The sequence below is a fragment of the Bradysia coprophila genome, unplaced genomic scaffold (genome assembly GCF_014529535.1).
Source record: "Bradysia coprophila strain Holo2 unplaced genomic scaffold, BU_Bcop_v1 contig_326, whole genome shotgun sequence".
Lineage (NCBI taxonomy): Eukaryota > Metazoa > Arthropoda > Insecta > Diptera > Sciaridae > Bradysia > Bradysia coprophila.
The window spans coordinates 13,100-33,409 of NW_023503586.1; the positions used below are offsets into that span (position 1 = coordinate 13,100).

A 20,310-nucleotide genomic window follows, 5' to 3' on the forward strand; every position below is an offset into this window, starting at 1 on the left:
TGGAACGATATAATACCCCAGAACTGCATATTTTCGTCTTCTGGGCGATATTATTTTTCGAGACGATAATCACATGGTAGAAATGTCTCGTCTTCGTATTTAAGATGCAAATTAAACCTGAGAAATGGTCGTGGGTATCAGTCCTCGGACTATATGAAACTTTATGTGTTTGCCATATTGTTTGACGACTTGTGCATGTCCGAGGAATGGTACATCCACCCAACACAGAACAAATTTGATAAAAACATATTTCTTTCTGGAGCATATAACGAAATTCTCACCCCTAATGTAGCGTACACGTATCCCATGTACTCTTCCACTTGTAATTACAAAATAGAAACAAGTGAAATCAGAGTGTTTGTATTTGTTTTCATTTCATTATTCATCTTTGTACAATACAAATCACAATAACACTATAAAATAAATAAACTTCATCAATATTATGCCTTATGCAGTTACAACGTTTTACATTCTTCGTCGAATAAATTTTTGAAAAGCATTTTTGATTGATTCTTATTTAACGAAAAAGAAAACAATTTTTTATAAGTGAAAAGGTGGTGACACGGTGTGTGGTTGACAAATATAAGTAGATTATTTTCGTCTTCTTTTTTTTAATTGACTTAATAACAATAAAACAAAAAAAATCCCGTTTTAGTTCAATTAAAATAACAATAACTTTCACTCGATCCTTTTTAGTTCTTTCACATTTCTCTTTCAACTTTCATTAATAATTTTTCTTTAATGTGTTTCCTTACTCCTACATATTGTTACTTCTCATTTTCTGTAAAAATAAATTTATTATTTTATGTGTATGTACATTACCATAATTACTTTTCATTTCATCACAAGAATTCCCTTCCATATTTCAATATTTACAAAATTTATTTAAATTTAAATTATTTTTCTATTTATCTCCGTTTGACGATCGTTCAACTAGTGCTGTTTTATATTAACTATTTTCTATTTTAAAGGAACCTGTCTCAATAACAATTAAAATTCAGCGAAAAAAAAACAAATTAATTTTTTATTATTTTGTTGGGAATTAGATGGGAAGATGGAGGTCTTCTGTTAATTGATCAATAACATTAATTGATTTTTTGGGTTAAAAGAGTTAAAAGACATTATTTCTTTTGGAGAGAAGCAAATTACAGTTCAGTCGTAACGACAATTTATGAATGCAAAGAAGAAACTGTAATTTGACCCCCTATGACACTCTATCTAATTTGGATATTATTATCAGCGTTATGATGTCGATGATTGACATTAGACGTTTATGAATCATTTAGGTTAGACTGGAATTTCGATCAGTAAACGTAGTAAAGTTTCTTGAATTTTCTCGAGTTACATAAAATTTCCATAGATCGAGAAAATACAAAAAAAGTGAGAAAATCAAGAAATTCGATCCTAAATTTCTCAATTTTTTGTGGATTCTCTCCAATTTTTTGAATTTTCTTGATTTTTACAACAAAAAAAAACTCTAACTAGTATTCACTGAAGTGTAGTTGAATTGAAAGTTCCAATATCAATGAGAAAACTTTGGAATTTGTCAGTTTCACATAAGTAAAACGAAAAGCAATTGATTACAGGATGAAGAATAGACCAAGGAAGTTTATTGTTAAAAAAACCAAATCCCATCAAAATAAAAAGAAAATTAAAGAAATTTGTTAATTTTCGCTTTCAATCAGAAAGTGTTATTTAACGGTGGAAGTAGTGGCAACTGAAAGTGTCAATAACATATTTATACACCTAAATATCAATCAAAAATGTAATCATTGTATTGTTTGTTTCTTCTACTCAATGGTATAAACAAACAAAAACAGCACATCGTCTGATCATTTCTAGTGTTGGAAGTAAAATAAAAACAATTTAAATTCGTCTCGTCCTTTTCCACTCACATTGAACTCTTTTTTGTTTTTGTTTTTTAAACTCAAATTAAGTGACTAAAATATAAGTTGCAACAATCAACCCTTTGTTTTTGTTAATATTACGAACATTATTTTAATGCTTTCTCTAATATTAAAGCTCTTAAGACTTTCATTAATTAAATTAAAATTGTAAAAAAAAAATCTAAAGAAATCAATCGACTTATTCACATCTGAATTATTAAACTAAAGAAATACTCAAAACCTCCAATTACAGCTCTCCATTTTTTTACTTTTTTTTGGTCTACTAAAGTCCTTATGTTATTTGGGTTAAGACAGAAGATTTTTATTTGTAGGAAATTAAAGAGACTTCCTTTGAGCAACGATCGAAAAAGTTAAAAGAAAAACATTTCTCAGTTGAGATTGAACCAAATGGTTGGGGTTTCACAGAACCTAAAATATTGTCAAGTCATTGATACGATTTTAGTTTGGCCCGTAGCATATACACCATAACACAAGGACCTCAATTTTTTTCATCAAATAATTTGTTTTTAATTAATCATGCTTATCTTCCTAAAACGGCTCCGGACTATTTTCGGAATTAAACATCTGGCAATAAAGATGCAAAACTGCAAAAAGGAATCAAAAATTGAAAATACTTGTCAGAGATGCGATGGATGCAGTAAAAATGTTTTTTTTCTTCATTATAGCCTGTCTTCCGTTGAAAATTCATATTAATTATTTAACGCGCAATTAATTGGCAGTTGTATACACATGCGAAAGCACAGTTTTCTCTGTGTTTGTTAAACTTTCGGGATTATTGAATTATTAATGACTAGGAAGAATCTTTATCGAATACAATACAGCGTTTTCGACAAACACTGTTTCTATTTTTGCTAATACATTTTATATGGATCGTGTGTGCCACGATTATCGAGAAACAACAATTCGAAGCACTCCACTCGTCACAAGTAGTTAAATTTAATCGTATTGCTTTGATTTAGTGAAATAATTATCGCACCCACGTATAACAACTCGATTTGCGTGACTTTGAGTTAATCTGTTAGAAACGGCGTATCGCGGTATAATTATGAAAATCTAACATTTGTTTTGTTTAAAGTATCGCCGAATGTTCTTCTATACTTCATTCGTTTCAGCATACGATTGAGTAATAATAAGACCGTAGGTCATCGTTTACTTTTTTCTGTTCTGTCTATAACAGATGATACAATACAAAACCAATGTCCTTAAATATTGAAGATACTAAATGAGGTATGTGGTTGGCAGTCAAAAAACGTTGAAAATCAAAACTACAAATTGAAAAAAAAAGGTTTTACGACTTTAGTCGGTAATGATTAACTGCGGTACCCCTAATCTTAAGCTAAAGTTTCACAATTGAACGAAACGGTGGCTCTAAAAGTGAAAACAGACAGGTCAGTTACTTATTGCTATGCTAAAAGCAGAACAGAACCAATTTTATTGAAAAAATAATTTTTTGAATTTCCATAAATTTCCACGAAATTTTTAGGAATTTGGAAAATCATTTTTGTTAGAAGTTACAGTCAGAGGCAGTCAATTTCAGCAAGGATTTGCATCAGCTGTTTTGCAGGTGATCCACACGATCCACATTTGGTTGAAGCGGCTACACGCTTAATAATCGTAATCGTAATCGTAAAACCGTATAAACAGTTTTTATTGTTTGTGTACATCAGCTGAAAAACAGCTGAAGCAAATTCATGCTGAAATTTCACTGCCTCTAATTGTAATGAAATTATTTCTTTAAACATATTCCCTGTGAACAATGCATCATTTCATCAACAAACATTTCATTGAACGAAGAACCCGGTCTTTGATGGTCAATATTTTCACTATTACAGTAAACTGCGAGCGAACATTTTTCACAAAACTTTAACCCTAAGATCGTGCACAACAGCAATTAGTTCACTATGAGGTCGTACTTCCACGACGACGACATTAATATTCAATAACACGGCTACATTTAATGCAAAGGTGTAATGTAAGCTAGATGTATGTCCAAAAGCAGAAGAAAAATTTAACTTTTCGAATCAGAGGTTTCCATTTTTAAACTTAATTTTATGTGAAGAAAATTCTATTTTTTTTTTTCATAAACGAAATCAATAGGAAAATTATGGAAAATAGATTGACCGACAATGCATTAAAATGTCGTCAGCTACGTGGCAATAAATTATTAATTTTTTTATTGAAATCTTTTTCGTTATTTTTTAACTTATATACTTTATCGGGTGTGTGTGTGTTTGCCTAATAAATTCTTTTAATTTTTTTGTTTGTTTATTAAGTTTCATTGTTTTTTTTTTAATTAACTTGCCTTACCCATACACTATAATTTTAAAAATGTGATAGATTTTCTTAATTACATGGCTATGCACGTGCTGAAGTGAAAACTACAGTTGCGCAGAGTCTTGCTGCATAAGCGGTGACAGTGGGCCGGCTACTTTTCGACCCCGTTCGATTTCATAATGTATGTCCAATGAAGCCCCTGGAAATGGAATGTTTTCCTAATTTTAATGGTCGGTAATATCGGTTACGGTAAATGTTCGGACGAGCACATATTATTAGTCAAAAAATATTAGAATTGATGTGATAACGTAATGAGGGTAAGTGTATTTAGTCGGACGAATAGAATAGAACAAATTACAATTACAATTATGCCAATAAGATGCCAAGAGTCCACGTGCTTTTCAGTCTCTTATAAGAACACGATTATGAAACATAGGTTGCTACACTAACTGTAGTGAAATGGTTGTAAGAAAGTAAGAATTTCTTATAAAAGCGATGTTTGAGGCCAGAACGAAGCGCCGCAATTTTACAACGTTTTTCATGTGCGCATGTTGTGTTTTGCCGTTTTTCTCCAAGAAACGAAAACATCGATTCACCATGCTATTTTCGAAAACATAAACAATGTGACAGTTCGAGTGAGAAAAGTTCTATTTTATCACCGCTGGAGAGAAAGTGCTGCACTTTTCTCACTAGAAATGTCATTTGACCTGTCGTCAAAAGACGAAATTTTTCCATGGCCCATTGAGGGGAGAAAATAAGGCAAAACACAACGTGCTCATGAAAAATAGTTTCATGTCTTCGGCATAAATTTCCGAATTTTTTTCGTAATTTAGGCCCTCAGCATGAAAAGTTGTATACCCATTTGTTGTGGACACACCCCATATATGTAAGTAACTATTGTCCTTCCACTTCTATTTTTGAGCGATTAAAGGGCCCTAACGATAGGCAACTTTTGGCAATGAGAAGGTATTTGTGGAAGAATAACATCCAAAAATAAACTCTTTGTTCAATTGTCTGTCATGTCTCACTGGTCGAGTTCACAAATCTTTAACCTGTCCGGCACGACAGACCTTCTCAATACAAAATTAGTTTTCAAATTTCACTTATCAAGTGAAGCTTCCATTGTTCTTACGTCAATCACTCGTTACGGCTAGCTCTCAAAACCAAATGGATCAGAATAAGAACCAAAATTTTTCATCCTAGATAGTGTAACAGTAGGGGTTTCACAATCGTAGTTTTCTATAGGACTGAGATGTACGGGCGCCCTCGGAATGAACATGAAAATGAATTTTGTGATGATGAGAACAGTAACTCATAAAACAATGAGCTGGAACGTTCGCTGGCAGTCACCTCGAATCGAATTTTCCCCAACAATCACCAAACAGAAAACATAAACAAAAGAAAATAAAACTTGGATAACTACTTTTCTTCTTCTCACCCGATGGTCGTCGTATTGGATCGGATGGCTCTTCTGGAATGAAAACAGCGACCAATATAGCGATAACAACCATGAACGCTCCAAATACAAATGGAGGACCTGGTGCCAATGCCGTGTACTGTTCCATTGAATTAATTGTTTCATTTTTTATTGTATCGTCGATGTGATTGATTTCGGCTTGTTTGTCATTTAAATCGACATGGAACAAATAAAAGATAACACCTGCAAGACAAAAAATGCGCAATTAATTTGATTGAATCAGTTAGAATGTCAAGTGATTCTCTACCAAACATAGCTGGGCCTAGTCCGTTGCACAGTCCACGCATGCCAGTGACCATACCCTGAACAACACCTACGAAGGTAAATGGGAAATGTGAAGGTTTTGATCCAAAAATGTTCATTTGAGTAGTGGTTTAGATTACCTTGAGTATCAGCGTGTGAGTGTATTGAAACAAAAGCGCTTATTGCTGGATAAGTTATTGAACCTAGTGATGCTAATATACCTACAATAAAAAACCGAATGTTATCAATCTTTTGCACTGGAAATAAGTCAAAAAAATTTAAAAAAATTTTGGATGGGTTGATCTTTTCCGCTCTTTCTTATTTCGAAAATAAATTTTCACTTTTCCACCAAGTCAATTCAAATCGTTTCTCCATTTACTTCCACAAGTAGTAATTTGTACAATTTTCTAACTTTCTCTGAACTATTTCACTGCTTATAACTATGATATTACCTGCAGCCCACATCATCCTGAAACAAAAAAAAAATTGGAAAAGAGATTAGACGGATTCGGAAAATTAAAACAAAATCGTTAACTTACCACATCTGACTACCAAACCCGTACCAGAGCAGCTGCATTGTTTCAAATACTAAACCTAATATTATTGTACGCTTAGCTCCAAACACTCTGCAATTGTTTTAAAAAAATGGTTTTAACATAATTCGTGTGTAGGACATGGGCTGGGCATCCAAATAGAGTCACTGTTTACCTCATCAAAAATCCTAAAATTAATTGCGCCAGAATTGATAATATTCCAATCACTGCTATAAAAATTGACACCTCGATGGAACTAAAACCCATTTTCAGCTTTAAATACACAAATATACAGGAATATTGACCTGCCTCAGGCAAATACGACAAAAATACGGTCACACATTGCATTAGAATTGTGTGATCTAGTCCAGCTTTTCTTAGTGCCTAAAAATGAAACAAGAAAAAATTGTGTAACAACCAATCACATGGGCCGTAGATCGTAATAATGTTGTACCGAAAATGGATCAGCCTGTTCCCAACTGATCGGCGCTCCCCATGAACTGGGTCGCACTTTTTCTGGTAAGCTTTCCGGTACAGCAACTAAGATGAAGAAAACATCCAGTACAGCTATAGCGGTTGCTAAGGCTACTATTACAGTATCGCCGTATACTTCACGTAAATATGCACCTAATGCCGGTGATATTACCTACGGTAAAAGAGAAATTTTATTTGTTAATCACATTCCACATTTTATTTTGAATGGAAACTTACCAGACTGGCAGCAAACGTTGAACCTGAAAAAGAGTAAACAGAAATTAGCAAAGTGGGAAAGCGCACATCTAATGTGGTATTTTATTATCGCAATAGGAGTGCTATGAATCGGTAAACACACAAGAGCCTTTGATTCTTATTATGTCGGATCAAAGTAGTGTTGATCAATGAATATAATAATCGGGTTTAGTACCCTTAACGGAGATTTTCGTTATTGACATGAAGTCAAACTAGTCTCATATCTAGTCAGAAAACAACCACGCTTTGTTACTTGCATCGAAAACTGTCTATTCCAGTCTGTGTCTAATATTAGTATGTGCCTCTCACAAAGAGCGGTGGTCTCAAGTATTTAATTTTGAAAGAGATTACTAAGTCTACGTAAGTCCGTTCCCAAGAGTAGGTGTTCGGTCAGAGAATATCCTAATTATTACTCGCGTCAGTTGATCTCGCTGATTAGTAAGAAAGCTAGGATGAGAAAGAAGCTCAATGACCTTGAAAAAAGCCGGCCGGTGATTGTTTGTGAAGTGGCTAAGGCTAAGGAGGAATATAGCCGCCTTCGAAAGGAAGTCAAGTTGGGTATAGCGAAATGTTTCGATGACTATGTGAAAGATTGTGAAGAGAAATTGAAGACTAACACGAAGTGCTTTTTTGCATTTACCAAGTCTTTACGTAAGACAAACTCACTGCCAAACGACATGAAGCTTGGTGATGAATCCTCCACTGATCGTAATACCGTTTGTAACCTGTTCGCAAAGTATTTCAGTTCCGTTTTTAATCCGTCAGTAAATAGTTTGCAATTTCAGGTACCAATCTACGATCCATACCAGCCCGCTCTTAATGATGATGTTATCTCAGAATTCGTCTTCACTGAGAATCAGGTGCAGCATGCACTGAAGAGTTTCAACGTTCATAAAGTGAGCAGCCCGGACAATATTCCAATGTTATTCTTTGTAAAACTGTCATTATCCCTGGGACTACCGCTTAGCATCCTGTTCAACAAGTCTATGACAGAAGGTAGATTTCCTACTAAATGGAAAGTCAGCTGGGTGTCACCCATATTCAAGGATGGTGACAGAACCGACGTGTCGAATTACAGACCAATAAGCATTATATGCGCTATCTCCAAGGTTTTTGAGAGATTGGTTTTCAATGAACTGTTTGAGCCATTGAAGCACAGGATACACTATTCACAACATGGTTTCTACTCAAAGAGATCCACCCAGACGAACTTGATGGAATATGTGTCGACAATAGCAAACGATATTGTTGATGGTGGTCAAGTGGACTCTGTCTATACTGATTTCACGAAAGCCTTCGATAAAGTTGACCATGCTCGATTGATTGGAAAGCTCAAAGGTAAGGGATTAAATTCAAAATTAATAGATTGGTTTGCTTCTTATCTTAGCAACAGAACACAACTTGTCGTCATCGGTCGCTCAACTTCCGACGAAATTCATCCAACTTCTGGTGTCCCGCAAGGATCGATACTAGGTCCACTTCTATTCATAATTTTCATCAACGACTTGCTATCAGCTGTATCGGCTGGACTTGGTTTTGCTGATGACATTAAGATTTTTCGTGCGATTGTTACTGAAGATGATTGTCGTCTTCTCCAAAAAGATCTCGATATAGTGAATCTTATGAGCCTAAACCATAGGAAGTGTGCTGTTATGTCTTTCACACACAGTCTTAACCGAATTGAATTTCCTTATGTATTTAGTGGCAAAATCATCGAGCGAGTACACTCAAAGGTGGACCTCGGAGTTACAATTGACGATAAACTGTCATTCAATGAGCATGTCGATTTGGTAACAAGGAAGGCTTTTCGCTGTGGAAGATATTTTTCTAACCAAACAAGCATGATGATTCTTTACAACTCTCTCGTCCGAAACAGGTTGGAATATTGCTCGTCGGTCTGGAGTCCGTTCTATCTCAATGCAATCGATCAAATTGAACATGTTCAGAGGAAATTCTCAAGGATGATTTTCTACAAATTCAACATGGAGAAACAATCATACGACAAAAGGCTAAAGTTTCTGAAGTTACACTCGTTGGAGTCACGACGGTTGGAAAATGACGAACTCACTCTGTTCAAACTGATCCATCATCGTATCGATTCTCAACTTTATCATAATCTTAAGTTTGATCGACGTTCTACATCCACACGGCAAAAGACTTTGTTTTACCTTCCAAAATTCAAGACTAATGTACAGAGAAATTGTCCTATTTATCGCCTGCAAGAGCACCACGACGTATATTTCTCACGATTAAACTTAATGGATGATAGGTTTTCTGTATTTAAGATCCTAGTCAAGGATCATTTCGCTTTTTGATTTTGATTATAGTGATGGTTGTTGACATTGTAAACGTTTTGCTATGCTTTTGGTTTATGATTTTTCCTAAAGTTTTCCATTTTTGTAATTTGCTGATTGACATATTATTGGGCTTTGGCCTGTTTGTTGATCATTAAACAGATAAAATAAAAATAAATTGGCTCTTGAAAATTCGGAGAGCTTTACAGACTATACAAGTCTGTTGAATATCCAAGAGAATTATGAAAATCCGTTAGCAGTTTGTAAAAATCTGATACAATCAACCAATATTGAATAATTCGGCATCGTAATACTTACCAACCAATCCATATGCTTTGGATCTATCCTCAGTTGTCGTCACATCAGCCACATAAGCAAATACTACGGAAAACGTTACAGCGAATACTCCACTGATTGAGATCGTTGCGAAAAACCACCTAAAAATGTTTGCAAATTTTTTGTAAATTGATTTCGTTTTAAGTGTACAAAACCTTGTCAATATTAAATAATAATAATAATTTTGAACTGCTTAAATCAAACCTATTGTATGAAAATAGGAAACATTTTTGAATCGTATCGATTATCGATTGGAACAGCAATAAGGCGATTTAATTGAACTTTGAAATAGTAGTAGAGCAGAGTAGTGTCATTGAACTTACCATGTATTTATCGCCATGAGAGGTATTGGTGCACAGGTAAAAAACACTGTTATTAACAAAAAGAATTTTCGTCCCCATAGATCTGACAGAGCACCAATCAGGGGAGCGCTTAGAAACGATAAAATTCCTTTGATACCCATGACGAGACCATTCATCAGAAATGTGTGATGTGGAAATGTGTTGTTAAGAACCTGCAAGTGTGAATCGTTTCAATATTCACCTCTATCATGATATACCTGACGTGTACTTACTGAGATGATGGGCATCGTAAGCAGACCCCAAGCGAAAAATTCTAAAAATATTACGACTAAAGCATGATAAACACTAGGCTCTCCTATTCCGGAACTCTGAAACAAACAAATTAATAAATTAAAAGAGGAAATATTGAAATGTGGATGTGTGGATAGTTTCGTAGAAGGCATTTTTACTCTGTTAGACAAAACTTTTGTTGTAGGACCTTTACCTCATACATATTTCTAAAGAATAAAACGATTGCAGAAAAGTGGCAATATACAAACTTCTGGACATAAAAAACCCTGTAGACTGTTCGGTCTAAAAGTCATATTTCGTCGAAAAAATTTGTAATTACTTTAGATAGCAAATCGTAAGAACATGTCAGTTCTTTCATTATTCCGTCATTTCAAAATATCGTAAAAAGAACATATGTTCTGTGCTTTATTGAATTTCTTTATCTAATAATAAACGAAATGTGATTTTACGTGGTTATAGCCATGTGCTATGTGGTGGCATATTGTCACCTAAAAGAAAAGACAAATTATTTTTGTGTGGAATGACTTCATTCAGAAGGAAAAAAAATTGTTGAGCTTCACATGTGCACATGTACGTACAATGTATATAAACGGATTTAGCGAATGCTAAATTTGTTTTAAGTTCATTTTTCACATCGACTCGCTAATACACAACGATGAATTCATTCACAAATAGGTCATCTGTGTAATTTGTGTTGAGAATGTGGAACAAAATGATGATGGAAATATTTGCATGTTGGTGATGATAGCTACCACAACAATATCCCGTAGCAATCTATGTTGATTCCTCTCTTCTCGTTTTTTTTTTCTTTTCTTTTTTAAATTCGAAACACAGAGAATTCGATAATATGATTTGATTCCAATTCATATTATGCATCTGAAGAGCTAGAACTTTTACCGCCTTTAAATATGTCAAAGTAAAAAACCTTGAAAATAGACATTATAATACTCTTGCCAAATGTAAGGTGGTCACCTGTTTTTTTCTTCTTTCTATTTCTTAATTTCGTATGCCATTGCAGAGGTATAATACCACACATTGATTAGGTATATAAATGCCTCAAGTACAAGAGGAAATGGAACCAGAAAATAGCTCCACGTAATGCCGATAAAACATATTTAAAAATTAATTCATTCGGTAGCGTATTGTACATGCTGCGCTGCTTTGATATCAGGCAATATTGTTTTCTATACCAACTATTTATACAAACAACTATAATTAATACGTTAATTATATATTTATGTTTGTTCTTACCTCACCGAATTGATTTGTTTCATATTTTATGTGCGAACGTAAGGGACAGCATGATTGTTTATTTCAAAAACATGTACACACAGCTCGTATCGAATTATACGTATAATAGCATCATTGTATACGTATTAGAGAAGACATCAAACGATGACTAAAGTTGTCGCAACATAAACATTCCAGTAGTTAAATTAGACTACTTAATCCGAAAACTGTTCTTTTGAAGCGCCGCGGGCGAAATTGAGTCGGCAATGATTAGCAGAATGTGTGGAAAACATTAAGTTGTTATTCGGATATGAGAAAATGTATGGAGCGTTGAAAACAGAATATTTTGTGAGAGGGATTCGAGATAATGTCGCATCTAATAATGATCATGGCAGATAGTTCTATTGGTAATACAATTTCCTAAAAGCTTTCACTACCAGGGCAGGTCGCTCTTGCCGACGAAATTAATTTGAGAATGGATTATTCTCATTTGCGTCAAACTGTAATTTATTTTTGATATTAATTTATCAAATAAGCTAGAAGATAGATGTTTTTCTCGATATTATTTTCGTAAACAGAATCAAAATACGACAAAAATAACACAAAAATTCAGTTTCGATGTACAGAGATGTAGAGAGAATTTAATTCGAAAACGAGAAACATTCATCAAAACAACTGTGAAAGGAAAAGTAAAACGACGTATTTCTAGAGAATTAGCAGACTTCAATTTACATCAATTGGCATAAATTAACGAGTAATTACGACTGTATAATGAATTACATGTGTGAAATCAGTCTGATTAGTAGAATTTATCTAATTTTTACCAATAAGTCTTAACTAACCACGTCAATGTACGTGAGCGTGAATAGTTGTTGAAAGAAAAGCGACAATTTTTTCGAACGAATTTACATTAAATAATAAACCAAAAAGACACATGGGTACAACGGCATAACAAAAAACACAAAACATAAAATCGATAAATATAGTACATACATAGTCCATACATATAGTACATAAGCTTATAATGATGTCATAGAGTTAATAAACGTTTTAAAAAGTACGTTAAGCGCTAGTTCGTCGAAAGATGTACATAAATTTTTATTGTCTTGTCCGCGTAATTTTTCAACATAATTTTATACAGAAAATGAAACCAAAAGAATTGTAGAAAGTGGAAGAATTTAAATGTTTTAAATTGATTAATATAAGTAATAACCTTGCAGTGATCGAAGACACGATACATGAACGTCAACAGCAAATTAGAATTTTTTATCTGAGGAATTGCTGAATTTGACGTTGTTGTAGCTGACTGTTTTTCAGTAGCTAGCTGATTCGAATTTTCATTTTGGTTTTGGACACCGCTAAGTTGCCCAGATGATTTTGAATGAGTATACTGTTCCACATGGCTACCGACATGTCCCAAATCACCATAACTTAAACTACTTCCTTTCGCACTAAAACCGCCGTTTGATCGAATTTTTACTTCGTTTTCCGTGAATCGCGTCTGCTGCGTTACATTTTCTGCCATTTTTAATTTAATTTAATTTAAACTCTTATGTACCACATCGTTTTAACTTATTAACACAGTCTTCCATTACATTACTGACTAACTGAATTGCTTGCTGTACCGAATCACATTTATTTTAGTTCACAATTGATTTTATGACCACCGCCGAATTTGATGTTGAGTTGCGTTATCCAAATTAAACCGAGCCGATATCACAAAAGTTAGGCACTACAATAATTGTAAATGATAAGAAAAATATTCCTGTAATTTATCACGCAACCCATTCAACCAGCATATAAATACGTATTCTTCAAATCAGCGCTCATAAACGAATGGAAAAACAATTTGTTTACATAAAATGAAAACGATTCCTATACGAAAGACGTTTTTTTGTTTGAGGTAGGTGTGCTGTGAAAAATAGATTCAATGGCATGTTGAGCTCGAACATTGACTCGTGCTTTTCGTGAAAAATCATAAATTTATAGTGTACAGCGTACACAATCTTTGTTTTATGTTAGAAAAGTCGAAATGAACGATGTTGTGTCGAGGTAGTCAGACATTTGGATTATTGAGGTAACATGGCGTTTGACCCACAAGGTTCAACTCGAAAGATGATGTGGTAACGCTGTCATTTTTAAACATGTATGGTTGCCCAAGTAATGTTTGGGTGTCCATCAGCGCCACCATGTCACCTCTCGATTGTGTAACTCTATGGTTTGCCCAATTCAAACAAAAGTTGTTCACGAAATCAAGTTCAAACTTTTGTATACATTTCAATCGAATTCAATCGGTTGGTAATTTTGAGCAAGGTCAATGTAATTTATGGATCAGAGAAGCATACAACTATCGTTTAATTTTAGATATATCCCATCCATACCAAGTATGTGGTGATACATCTGACCTATATACTATGGTATTGTCACATTTTATATCGATTGTTTCTATATATTCTGGAACGAAATATTTATCGCACTGCTGACGATGGAGGTTTCATTCTTCTGTATTTGTAAGACTTCGTTTGTAAGCGATTTATTTTAACAGTTGAATAAATGGAAACTCGCTTCAGATTCTGGAATTCTGTATTAGGAGAATCAGATTCATCAATCTCAAACGGTATATGTGGTGCCCACACAACGACTTCTAGAGATAGCCGACGCTTCCAACCAAGGGATCCAAATCATATTGAGTGAGTGTTCACCCTGGTGTTAACTCTATGTGCGAATGTATTTCTGTAATTTGTTTTTCTTACGTCCTTGCTTGGAAATTTATTCTTTCGGTCGAGTAGTTCTCTGCATAAAACTGAGTAGGACAAAAAAAAAGTACTTGCACACAAGCCAATAATAAATATAATTTCCATGAAATTACGTGCTACAATTTTTGCATGCCAACTGCAAATGAGATTGACATGAAAGATTATGCTGTAATGCTTGAATAGCTACTCTTTGTTCAGTTGTAATTACCAGATAGAATTTATACTTTTTAATGGATCCTTTTCGCAAACAATGCACTACGTCGTATTTGTTATAAAAATTGAGATAGTGAGAGCCCGACCAGCGGCCACATATTAGTTTTCTTGAATGAACAAGTAAATAATGATAGTAATGATGGTCAACTTTTTAACCCATGTATTATGATAACCTCTGATGTACGGCTATCATCATGATAGTCAAATTTTGTGGGCACGGAAGTCTATTGTTGAAATAAATTCCAATTCTTTAAGATATTAGCATAAATCCAATTACATGCGGTAAAACAATAAATTTATCGAACAACAATATCAATGTACATCAATTCAAAATCGTGTATTATAGCTCTCTCTGCAGACAGCCATTAAAGAAATTCAATGCGACATACGGCAAAATATTCAATGGCACGAAAGAGATAGAGTTCGGTAGAAATTACATTCTCAGTTCAACATTTGTGTGAAATGAAATGCGAGGAATATGATTCCGAAACTGACACACACACACAAACAGACGCAAACGAACGAACGTCCAACAAGCGATAACACCGGTTTTTCAATCTATCTTTTATAATACAGTTTTTAGTTGCCATTTGGGTTTCAGTTAATTTTTGGTAAAATTTCTAAAGTGTACCGTTTGTAAGTAATGTGTGCTGCAGTTTTGCCACGGCTATTTAAACTGAATAATCAAATACAGTGGGACCAAGCCATCAACAACATTGAACACGAAATGTTTACCGATGGAAAAACGTTGGTGTGTGTTAGATTTAAGGAAAATCAATATTCCATTATCATTTTGACTGGAACATGAATGAAAACACTGAAACCATAACAAATGTTTTTGTATTATTTTAGCACGAGGCTACTCCTGCTAAAGGTACAGCTGTTACACTCAATTCGGCCAATCCGACCAAAGAACTAGCCTCAACGATTGTTACGCTCAGTGAACAAATACAGAGAAATGAACAAATGTTCAATGGCGAAGATGTACAGAACACATCGAAACAGATAAATCTTGCTGTTGATTTTATAAAGGCTAGTACCAAGAACGATTCGTTCATTGACGTAAATCCGGTCAAACGGGAGATTGTAGTTATCTCTGCTACAAGTAATAAGTCACTGTTTGAGACACTTGTATCCATTCATTATGCTACAGTTGCATCCAACAAGATTACCATTATTTTCGACGAAAAGAGAGCATATTTGAAAGACGTTCTACTGTCGGTGTTCAATGTTGAATCTCAAGCTGATGTCGACTGTTCCGTCGCAGAATCATCGTCATTTTGCACACAAATTATTTTTGATTCGGCCGATTTTCAGTCGGCTTTCAATACATTAGCGACCGCTTTCAATGATACAACTTCGCCATGGAAAATTCGCAGCTGCTGGATACAGGACACACTCAGACAGAAGTTCTACAATTGCTTTCCGTCACTATTGACCAATGCACGAGAACTGAACGATGCCCAAAAGTTGGAAGTACAGAACGTATTGACGCAATCAAAACAATTCGATGCGACCGTATTTCAATCCGACGATAAGAATGCAACCTTTTTGGTGGATCTGACCAAGAAACACATTGATTCGGATCTATGTGTTACGGTGAATTTCTTTCGAACACCCAAGGAAGTTGTGTCATTGATGCAATCCACCGACAACACCAATACCGTCTCACTTTGGTCGGAAAGTATATCTCTGGTATTCGATGTGGCCGATAAATTGAATGCGGAAAATATTTGGATTAATTCGAATGGACTGTTAGATCCGAAAGTGCCATTTACATTTGGCAGAGGAGAAGACAGGAAAATTTACGGGTCGAATTTGGGTATGATTTGTACATACAAACATGATGTATGATTAGACGTTGCTGACTGAATTTACTCTTTTCTTATAGGGATCGCTCAGATGTTGATCGCTCAGGCGAAGAAAGCTCCCGGCTGTAAGCAGTAAGTATTTTTCAATCGTCGTTACAGGTACTATCGGTAGTATCTTTTATAAACAAAAGTTAACCCACGCGCTGCCTTATGCTGTCTTAGGGTAATATGGTTTAGTTTTGAGACATTAAGGAAAAGTTTAGTGAGGTGTTTAGCATGTAGGTCATGTAGGTGACCTATCGCAAAAAGGGCTTACTGCATCACGTTTTTCTATCTTTGACGATCATATGACATTACAATTTCTTGAGTGATAATTTCCCCGACATCAACGATTACATATAAGATGATACAGTCAGAGACAGTGAAATTCCAGCATGAATTTGCTTCAGCTGTTTTTCAGGTGATTTAAATATACAATCAAGGCTGTTTATACGGTTGAAGCTACCACATGCACGCTGGTGCTGGTAAAACCGAATGATTGTTTGTGTGGATCAGCTGAAAAACAGCTGAAGCAAATTCATGCTGAAATTTCACTGCATCTAACTGCAGCACATAGACATAAATTACACGAGATGGCGGCCGTCAAAAACATATAATGAAATCGAAACAACCAAACCAACTCCAGATTTGTCCCAAGCCTTACTTACTTGCTTAATGCTAACATAAATTACAAAGTTTTTCTAGCGTTATAATGAGATGATACAATAAATGTTCGTGACAAACAACTCAGTAAAACAATTCCTATATTCAATAGATTAATGAATGAAAATGTTTCACACCTTTACTATGTAAGATACAAATATGAATTTTATTTATTTTTATTTTTTCGCAGGCCAACATATTCGTCAGCATTAACGATTCCAGGCAAGTACAATTTTCAGACGACGTCCCGAGCGAAACAGTCACCTTTAATTTCTGATGATTCAACCAAACGAACAACAAATGCAGAATTGAACAGCTTGATTGACGTCAGCCAAACAAATACTTTCAAAACAATCTGTTTCCCATTTGGACAAATATTTGGTAACTAAAGTTTTTTTTTCTCGGTTTATTTTCAACTTTTTTGTAATATGATCGAGTTATTAAAAATAAATTTAATCGCAAGACATAATGGTCTATAATTATAATTGACCGGACTGGGTGCCCTATTAGTAAGATAATTTACCGATTAACACAAGATATGGCCCATTATAATAATTATCAACCCCACAACTGTGTAAGAGATTATTATCGATACAGACACGAATGGTTTCTAATGTCTTATTTGATATAATTTGAATGTTAATACCAAAGATAAATACTACTAAACAACCACATCCATACTTGTCTTCGTTAAGCGATAGCATTAAGAAAATTGGAAGTATTAATTCCTTGCAAGTGTTTTCAACAACACGAATTGATGTGATTGATGGAGGTATAGAATTGAGTCACGTCGGTATACCTATACATACGTTATCTTTGTATGTGCCAATATAATGTGAAATATGTTCCCATGTTTCGTCATAGCTATCGAGCCACTGGAAAATGTTCAGCCTAAATGACTATTTGTAACAAACGTGAATGATTCGACAGCAAGTGTGTGTTTGATTTTTGAAATTTTTCAATGAAGAATTTTATGACTTCAACTTTATCGCCTACCGTACGGAATTGTGGGAAATTGGCCGTCATTAAAATTCGTTTATACCGAAGAATGAGTTTGCTTTTTTTCAAATGGGAATGCAATAGCAGCAAGCAGCTGTAACAGATTTTATATTTATGAAGGTTTCTTACAAGGCGAATTTTCTTCGATGCAAACAACCTTGCGAAAAGTTCTAAAGTTTTACTTTTACTAATAGTTCTCATTTACTTTAAGCAAAGAACTAAAAAAAAACATTTGTCTATTGTAATGTTGACTAAAAAAAATCATGCCTTGCCTGTATGTTTTCTGTCGTACATTGCCCTACATAGAAAGATAGCGTGACAAAAATTTATCTTTTATTTTGCTTGTTTATAGAATCAGGTGTACACACGTTAATCGCACATTACCAACGTAAAAAAAACGGAAAACCTTAACTAGTTAACTTTGAGTAGATTAACAAGCTCGGATTTGCGAAAGTGTTCAACGATTTTAAGTCAAATAGATCAAAAGCCTAAATTATCAGTATCACTTGCCCTAATAAATCGCCAATGAACCGTTCAACAAAATAAAAAAAATGTCCGCATTGCAGATTGAAAATTTGCCACAAGAAAAAAAAATACCAAGAGAATGAATTGGAGTTGACAAGATCAACAGAATATTTTTCTTTTCATAAACGGAAAATGCTCACTACGTCGCTATCAAATTTAAGAAATTAAAACGAGAGCTTTGAGGGCAACGCAAAATATTATTTTTTTTTCTGTAGAGTAATGGTTGAGTCATCAAAATTGCGATAGACTCGGTTTACCACGCTGACGATAACAACACTTAGTAGATGTTCGTAAATTCCGATACATTTTTCATGTAAAATATGATTTATAATTTTATGATTGAAATTGTTCGAAAAAGCATCACTTCCACCACACACAGTTTTCTTTTTATCTTATGTAATGTAATGTTGAAAAGCTTCCACATAAAACAATAAGTTTACCCGACTACGTTTCCTGTATTTCATTTTTTTTTATTGAAAATCGTTGAATTTATTTGGAAATTACGACGAGCACAACCATTTATTATCAAAATAAATGAAAAACAAAAGAAAAATCACAAAAACGGATGAAATTTAGGACTATCCCGAAATATGGACCCGCTCTGTGGAAAAGTATAAAAAAAACAACTGAAAACGTCAAATAAGGGACATACATTATTCATGACTTTAAACACAAAACAGCCAATCAAAGAGCTACGTTTCTATTTTTCTCTCTTCAAACTTCTCTCTTGCTCATTCTCATTAGTGTGATAAAATTGAGAATTCGAAATAATTTGAACAATTTCAACCTTTTTCATAAACAAAATTCAATCCACACCACGTCGGGCGTTAAAGAAATCGTGAACAATCCACAACAATTCGAATTAACACTTACCGTAATCATTCCATCCTTAATTTTTCTATTACGAGCCATCATTACACCAATTGGCCTTTTGATGAATTTCTTTGGCATGTTGCACAAACAAAATGTACAGTGGGGATTTTGTATTATTGGGTTGATTTATTTCGAAAATATCACTGTCGCCTAGACAAATTTACTTTGATTCACACATCCTCGCACATTTCGAATCCATTTAATCTTTCCACAATTAGGAATTTATCGTAATTTTGATGTCTTTTTTCTGTTCCTTTACTAATAAAATTGACACTTGGCTATATTAATGATTCAGGAGTAGGGCCTATGACGGCTATGACAGTTAAAATTGTACACAAATGAGTAGCAAACCCAGTAAACATGGTTGTGTGGGTTGTGTGGTAGCAGAAGACAGATTTTGTACTAATATAACATAATATATTTTATGATCAGAGCGAGAGTTCCGAAGTTAATTATAACTTGCCTTGGAATCCTTGGGGCATATTTTCATATAATTTTTTGACATATCCCCCGAGGCAAGTTAAAATAACTCGTCTCAATTATATTTCTTCTCATCATAGTGATGAGAAGGGTATTGCATAGGTGGTGAGTATTAGAAAGATTATGTCGAAATAATACTTTGAATAATTTGAAGAAAACAACCAGAGAAATTTTTATTTAACCAATTCTCTCACATTCTCTTCCATTGAGTGTTATGATCAGAGGCAGAGAACCGAAGACTATTTAATTATACCTTGTATTGGGGAACCAATGACATAATAGTGGGATAGACAGGAATTACGTAGACGAAATCGTGAAGCAAAAGTAAACTTTGT

General features: G+C 34.2%; 2 protein-coding genes across 7 annotated transcripts; one reads left to right on the forward strand and one right to left on the reverse strand.

Moving 5' to 3' along the window:
* Positions 1-1,902: 1,902 nt before the first annotated feature.
* LOC119079717 (hippocampus abundant transcript 1 protein-like) lies at positions 1,903-19,827 on the reverse strand. Of its 6 annotated transcripts, none has more exons than XM_037187774.1 (14): positions 19,063-19,251; positions 12,830-13,348; positions 10,368-10,463; positions 10,117-10,307; positions 9,776-9,894; positions 7,146-7,168; positions 6,889-7,080; positions 6,610-6,818; positions 6,441-6,527; positions 6,354-6,370; positions 6,042-6,122; positions 5,906-5,971; positions 5,620-5,841; positions 1,903-4,380 (listed from the first exon to the last, which is right to left on the reverse strand). In XM_037187774.1, the coding sequence occupies exons 2-14, from the start codon at positions 13,139-13,141 to the stop codon at positions 4,286-4,288; spliced, it is 1,710 nt and encodes a 569-aa protein (XP_037043669.1). In that variant the 5' UTR covers positions 13,142-13,348; positions 19,063-19,251; the 3' UTR covers positions 1,903-4,285. The 6 variants fall into 6 exon arrangements, with proteins under 6 accessions (XP_037043669.1, XP_037043668.1, XP_037043670.1 ...); XM_037187773.1 differs by having other exon boundaries at positions 5,605-5,841; XM_037187775.1 differs by having other exon boundaries at positions 1,903-4,399; positions 5,605-5,841.
* On the forward strand, positions 14,994-17,561 carry LOC119079719. The gene is made up of 4 exons (XM_037187780.1): positions 14,994-15,336; positions 15,438-16,407; positions 16,477-16,528; positions 17,289-17,561. Exons 1-4 carry the CDS (start codon positions 15,229-15,231, stop codon positions 17,485-17,487), a joined length of 1,329 nt encoding a protein of 442 aa, XP_037043675.1. The 5' UTR covers positions 14,994-15,228; the 3' UTR covers positions 17,488-17,561.
* Positions 19,828-20,310: the final 483 nt, after the last annotated feature.

Excerpts from the sequence above, each read along its gene's own strand:
- LOC119079717 (XM_037187773.1), bottom strand. The coding sequence starts at position 13,141 with ATGGCAGAAAATGTAACGCAGCAGACGCGATTCACGGAAAACGAAGTA. Across the intron at positions 5,972-6,041 it reads CTCACACGCTGATACTCAAG|GTGTTGTTCAGGGTATGGTC; the intron begins GTAATCTAAACC and ends TTACCTTCGTAG. Across the intron at positions 5,842-5,905 it reads ACTAGGCCCAGCTATGTTTG|GTGTTATCTTTTATTTGTTC; the intron begins GTAGAGAATCAC and ends TTTGTCTTGCAG.
- LOC119079719 (XM_037187780.1), top strand. The coding sequence starts at position 15,229 with ATGTGTGCTGCAGTTTTGCCACGGCTATTTAAACTGAATAATCAAATA. Across the intron at positions 15,337-15,437 it reads TTACCGATGGAAAAACGTTG|CACGAGGCTACTCCTGCTAA; the intron begins GTGTGTGTTAGA and ends GTATTATTTTAG. Across the intron at positions 16,408-16,476 it reads AATTTACGGGTCGAATTTGG|GGATCGCTCAGATGTTGATC; the intron begins GTATGATTTGTA and ends CTTTTCTTATAG.